At 43.0% G+C, this 6,517-nt stretch overlaps 1 protein-coding gene across 2 annotated transcripts in view; it reads left to right on the forward strand.

Moving 5' to 3' along the window:
• The window catches only part of RCBTB1 (regulator of chromosome condensation (RCC1) and BTB (POZ) domain containing protein 1), a 51,887-nt gene that overhangs the window by 11,314 nt on the left and 34,056 nt on the right, over positions 1–6,517 (forward strand). Inside the window, exons 3-4 of one of the 2 annotated variants that reach the window (XM_011939382.1) lie at positions 5,431–5,600; positions 5,984–6,134. In XM_011939382.1, the coding sequence (XP_011794772.1) occupies positions 5,475–5,600; positions 5,984–6,134 (277 nt within the window). In that variant the 5' untranslated portion in view covers positions 5,431–5,474. The remainder of the gene's footprint in view (positions 1–5,430; positions 5,601–5,983; positions 6,135–6,517) is intronic. The other variant, XM_011939376.1, reaches the window with a different exon arrangement.

Raw genomic sequence — 6,517 nt, forward strand, 5'->3', positions numbered from 1 at the left:
CCAAAGTGCTGGGATTACAGGCTTGAGCCACCGCGCCCGGCCACCATCTGATTTTCTATAGCAGCTGTATCATCTTACATTTCTACTGTCTACATTTAATTTTATATTAATAATTCATTTTTCCAGATTTTGCCTGAAACATTCTGCCACTCTAGGTTATGAATCTAAAGCAAGAATACATCTTAAAACTTCTAACATAATTCAAATAATTGAACTTTTATTTTCATTTGAAATATTTGTTCATTTTATTGGTCACACTGTTTGTTATAGAAATTTGGGACTGGCCGAGCGTGGTGGCGAGCGTGGTGGCAAGCGTGGTGGCTCACGCCTCTAATCCCAGCACTTTGGGAGGCTGAGGTGGGTGGATCACCTGAGGTCAGGAGTTTGAGACCAGCCTGGCCAACGTGGTGAAACCCCGTCTCTACTAAAAATACAAAAATTAACCGGGCATTATGGTGCACACTTGTAATCCCAGCTACTTGGAAGGCTGAGGCACAAGAATTGCTTGAACTGGGGAGGTGGAGGTTGCAGTGAGCCAAGATGGCGCCAGTGTACTCCAGACTGGGCAACAGAGCAAGACTCTGTCCCATCCCACCCCCTCAAAAAAAAAAGAAATTTGAGACTATATTTAAAAATACAAAGAAGGCCAGGTGCGGTGGCTCACACCTGTAATCCCAGCACTTTGGGAGGCCGAGGTGGGTGGATCACTTGAGGTTGGGAGTTTGAGACCAGCCTGGCCAACATGTGCTCCCTAAATCTAAAATAAAAGTTGAAATTGGGTCAGGCATAGTGGCTCATGCCTGTAATCCCAGCACTTTGGGATTGTCCTCAGCTGCCCAGGTTGAGCATGGTCTAATGAAGACACACTTTGTGCCTTAGCAGTCTCCAGCCCAAGGATGCACTTTGTATGTTGTGAGCTCCGAGGACAGAGGTCACATGTGTTCTCTAGGCCTGCCTCTCAATGGTTGATGCAAAAGTGCAGGAATAAATAACATTCATAAGGCTTAACCAGGCAAATCTAGGCAGAAGCATCTTGGGGAATGCTTTTCATTGGGAGAGTGGTTACTTCTTTTTTTTTTGAGATGGAGTTTTGCTCTTGTCACCCAGGCTGGAGTGCAATGGCGCAATCTCAGCTCACTGCAACCTCCACCTCCCAGGTTCAAGCGATTCTCTTGCCTCAGCCTCTTGAGTAGCTGGGATTACAGGCGTGTGCCACCATACTTGGTTAATTTTGTATTCTTAGTGGAGACAGGGTTTCTCCATGTTGGTCAGGCTGGTCTTGTACTTCCGACTTCAGGTGATCCACTCGCCTTGGCCTCCCAAAATGCTGGGGTTACAGGCATGAGCTACCACGCCCCGCCTGGATACTTTTTATATTGGAAACAGTTTAAAGACAGATGCTGCTGTACATTTACGAGGCAAGATAAAGTCAGAAAGAAGTGATGCTGAGGAAGTTCAGCCATTGAAGGGCCAGGACTGATACTCTCCATAAGAAAATTTAACGGGGTCTGCTGTGTGACCTTGGCAAGTCCTTTCACCTTTGAGCCACAGTCCTCATCTGTTAGGAATGGTTTACAGTCTCCTCCTTAGAAGAGTATTATGAATATTAAATGAAATAATGTATGGAAGCTACTTAATTAACTGTCTATGACAAGGCAGGTTCAGAATAGTTGTTCATTTCTTTTCTGCTCTTAGCTTTGCTTGATTGTCTTGCTGGGGATAATTACTTGCTTGGCCAACATTACTGCCCTTGTTGTTCTTATCTGCTCAAGAAATCCCCCAGCTTCTTCATTATATCTTGAACATAAAATCACAAATTTCTAGATTTGGGGGAAACCCAGGCTCAAAACAGCAAATGGCTGTCATACTGACTGAATTTTTTTTTTTTTTTTTTTGAGATGGAGTCTCACTCTGTTGTCCAGGCTGGAGTGCAGTGGCGCGATCTCGGCTCACTGCAAGATCCGCCTCCTGGGTTCACGCCATTCTCCTGCCTCAGCCTCCTGAGGAGCTGGGACTACAGGCGCATGCCACCACACCCGCTAATTTTTTGTATTTTTAATAGAGATGGGGTTTCACTGTGTTAGCCAGAATGGTCTCGATCTCCTGACCTCATGATCCACCTGCCTCAGCCTGCCAAAGTGCTGGGATTACAGGCGTGAGCCACCGTGCCCGGCCCCATACTGACGGATTTTAAAAGCAAACCCGGGACACAGGCCTCAACACTCTTATTTCCACTCTACCAAGCCTGTTGGGGGTGCCTTTTTCTTTTATGAGGGGGTGTGGACATGTAAGATACATGACCGGTTTTTTAAATTAACTCTTAAATGACAAGTCTTCAGAAAAATACCTTGTAAAATAAAGCTTCATATAATTTAGCAATGGATGAAGTCAGTGCATATAATAATGCCCCATCATTATGAAGGTTAGCCTGATCTTGCAGTAGATTACCAAACCCTGAGGGCAGAGTTGCCCGTATTTGTTTAATGATTTTAGAATAATTGTGCTGCTGTCAGGAAGTTGTGTGGTTTTGAATGTCTTACCTTTTGTGTTGTAATTTTAAAGGTGGTGAGTCATATTTTTGGCTAATTCTGTATCATGTAAAATTAAACATTTTGAAGACTAACTCGATATGGTTCATAATTCTAGGAAAACCTGCTTCTGGGTTTTCTTGAAATTTACTTGCCTGCTTGTATGGCTTTATATGGCTTGACTTCTTATGACTCCTTTCTCCATCTGTTTTGTAAGAGGCACAAGAGGTCGTTTGAGGGGCATCTTGTTTCTTTTTGTTTATTTTATTAATCTTTTTGATATAGGGTCTCCCTCTGTCACCCAGGCTAGAGTGCAGTGTTGCGATCTCAATTCAACTGCAGCCTTGACTTCCTGGGCTCAAGCAATCCTCTCACCTCAGCCTCCTGAGTAACTGGGACTGCAGGCATGTGCCATCATGCCTGGCTAATAATTTTTCTTTTTCTTTTTTCTTTCTTTCTTTCTTTTCTTTTTTTGAGACAGAGTCTCTCTCACTCTGTTGCCCAGACTGGAGTGCAGTGGCGCAGTCTCAGCTCACCACAACCTCCGCCTTCCGGGCTCACGTGATTCTCCTGTCTTAGCCTCCCGAGTATCTGGGACTACACGTAGGCGCCACTACTGACAGGCTAATTTTTTTTTTGTATTTTTAGTAAAGATGGGGTTTCATTCTGTTGGCCAGGCTGGTCATGAACTCTTGACCTCAAGTGATCTACCCACCTTGGCCTCCCAAAGTGCTGGGATTACGGGTGTGAGCTACTGCACCCGGCCCTTTTTTTGTGTATTTTTTGTAGAAATGGGGTTTCGCCATGTTGCCCAGGCTGGTCTCAAACTCCTGGGCTCAAACAATCCTTCCGGTTTGGGCTCCCAAAGTGCTAGGATTGCAGGTGCGAGCTACTGTGCCCAGCCTTTATTTTTAAACTTTTAAAAGCACTTAAGATCATCTTATCATACAAAGAATACTTATAAATCAAGAACAAGAAAAAGAACAATGATCCAGTAGAAAAAAATAGGCACTTTGCACAAAAGACTGACAGTGGGCTCTGAAGATGTGAGTGAGAGGTGAGGAGCGCAGACTCAGGCTTCAGGTTGCCTGGGTGCAGATCCCAATTCTGCCGCTTACAAGTTTGAGCAGATTCTTAAAATCTCTTTTTTCCTCCATTTCCTTATGGGTAAAGTGAGGATTAAATGAATGAATAAATATAAAATTACTTAAAATAGTGTTTGGCACATAGTTCCCAGTAAGTTAGTTGTTACTGTTGCAATTATTCTGATCATTATTTTTTATTTTCAAGACAGTCTTGCTCTGTCACCAGGCTGGAGTTCAGTGGTGCAATCTCAGCTCACTGCAACCTCTGCCTCCCGGGTTCAAGTGATTCTCCTGCCTCAGCCTCCTGAGTAGCTGGGACTACAGGCGCACACCATCATGCCCAGCTAATTTTTGTATTTTTTGTATAGACGGGGTTTCACCATGTTGGCCAGGCTGGTCTCAATCTCTTGAATTCATGATCTGCCTTCCTCGGCCTCCTAAAGTGCTGGGATTACAAAGTGCTGGGGTGTGAGCCACCCCCCCCCAGCCTGATTATTTTTTTAAGTGACATCCAACTCCACTCATTGCAGGGAAATGTCAGTTTAAACAAAACACATACCAGATGCCATGAGAGTGTGCTGTGTGGGAAGGGTGTGTGTACATAGGCGCCATCCTACATCTGTGGTGATTTTATATATGGCCACTACTTCATTAGAAGATTATTTGAAATATTAGTAGCTAGTAACAGTAAAATAGCTATTAAACTTTGACCTAGCAGTTTTCATTTTTAGGAATTTATTTTAGAAATTTCTGTATAAAACAAGACATGTCAATACAATAATATGCAGGCAACAATTGCAGTATTGTTCTAGCAAAAGACGTATTGACTTAAATGTCTGTCAGTAGAAAACAAGGCAAATTGCTAAATCGATGTAATGGAATGCTATAGTACCGTTGAAAAGAAATGCAGCAGGTCTATGTGTGCTAATATAGAATGATTTCCCCAATGCACTGTTAAATAGGGAAAAAAAACTGCCATTTGTGCTTTTGTTTTTAAAGATACACATACACCCATGCATACGTGTAGTGCTTCCATGAGTATACACTATCTCCAGAAGGAATTAGAGATCACTGGGAACAGTGGTGGCCTTTGAGGACAGGGTCAGTGAGGGATGGTAGGGAGACTTATTTTCTTATTCCCTTTTGTCCATTTGAAACAAAAGTGTTTTTTTTCCCCATGTTCATGTATTACTCCCCGCTCAAATCTTTTACTTGTCCTCACCCATACCTCCCCCTCCGCCTGCACACACATTTGTCAAGACATTCAAATGTTATTCCAATAGTCTGTGCAGTGACAGTGAATAGCCTGATTTGACGGCGTTTAATCCTCATTGAATTTGTGGTATGATACCTGGAGCTGAAGCTGATCCTTGTCATCCAAGTTGTTGCTCGTGGGAAGAGTATCTCTGGCAGATGGGGACAAGGCTTTGGCTAAGCATGCTCCAGCCGCAGGCGGCCTCTGTGTGTGCTGTTGAGGGTGCTGGAGCCAGAACTTGGTCTTCACCTGCCACTTTGGCTGTTTTTAGAGGTCTAAGAAGAGGGTGAGTTAGAAGCACATGTGGAACAGGTAAGCACTGACTAGGAAGTGGGCAAGACAAACAGCTAGTTCCCGCGTGTTATTCTCCTGTTGTAGGAAAGGTTTGAAGGTGGAAGAAGGATTGCACACATGGCTGGGGGAAGGTGAGTGATCCATGTAACCAAAGGTAGTTCATTTATTCTAGAATCAGCTTTTGTTAGCATTTATTAATAGGTCTTTTTTAAAAAAAAAGTTAGCTCAGTGGCTGTTTAATTTTTTTCTGGAATCCTTTCTGTTCCAGTAGAGATGTCGGCTTATTTATAGGAATTGCTTGAAGCCAGAGTCATGGTGGATGTCGGAAAGTGGCCCATCTTCACTCTGCTGTCCCCTCAAGAGATCGCGTCTATTCGGAAGGCATGTGTCTTCGGCACCTCAGCCAGTGAAGCACTGTATGTTACTGACGATGATGAGGTAAGAGTCTCTTAAAACCTACTTTCATTTTAGGGCTTATTTGGGGATTGGTCTTCAAAGTGTGTAGTTCAAAGACGGAGAAAAGTCAAGGTATAAATAAAGAGATCCTGAAGTTCAGGAAGACTATGACTTCGATAGTTTCTCTTTTTTCAGTTTCTTGATTTAGTACCCCTCTACTCCACAGCACTCTGAGTTTCATAATATAGACAAACATGCTGAAACGTAAGCAATGTCTGCAGAGGTTGAATTTTCTTAACAACCATATCTGTCTCTTTTCACCTCCTGAGCTCTCTAGTTGAAATGTCTTATTTTCAGAGGAGAGAAGGAAGCTTTTAACACAGCTTTCGGCCAAAAGACTCAGAAAACAAATATCTGTTTTCTAGGTCTTTGTATTTGGACTGAACTATAGTAACTGTCTAGGAACTGGAGATAACCAGAGTACACTTGTACCCAAAAAGCTAGAAGGCTTATCTGGAAAGAAGATTAAAAGCCTCAGTTACGGCAGTGGACCACATGTTCTTCTCAGCACCGAAGGTAAGGAGGGAACCCATCTAACTTTTCCGTTTGTAAGAAATTGACCAGTTAATTCTATAGGACTATACCAGATAACTAATTTTGGATTGTTTACTTCTTAATTTCTGAGGGGAAGTACATAAAGCAGGTAAAAGTTAAACACTTCAGGCTAACTCTGGAACAGCTATAGGATGTCTTGCAAATTAGGCAAACTTCTGAGGTTTTCGACTACTTCCATAAAGCTGTGGAAGATTAGATTTGGCAAATGAACGGTCCTTCCAGCCTAATTTTTGAGTGGATTTGTGGTTGCAAGGCAACTTTCAGGGTTCCTTTAGTTCTTTGTTTCTCTCTCTTTCTCTCTTTTCTTTTCCCTCCCTCCCTCCCTCCTTTCCTTCCCTTCCTTC

The sequence above is a fragment of the Colobus angolensis genome, unplaced genomic scaffold (assembly GCF_000951035.1).
Source record: "Colobus angolensis palliatus isolate OR3802 unplaced genomic scaffold, Cang.pa_1.0 Scaffold101, whole genome shotgun sequence".
Classification (NCBI taxonomy): Eukaryota; Metazoa; Chordata; class Mammalia; order Primates; family Cercopithecidae; genus Colobus; species Colobus angolensis.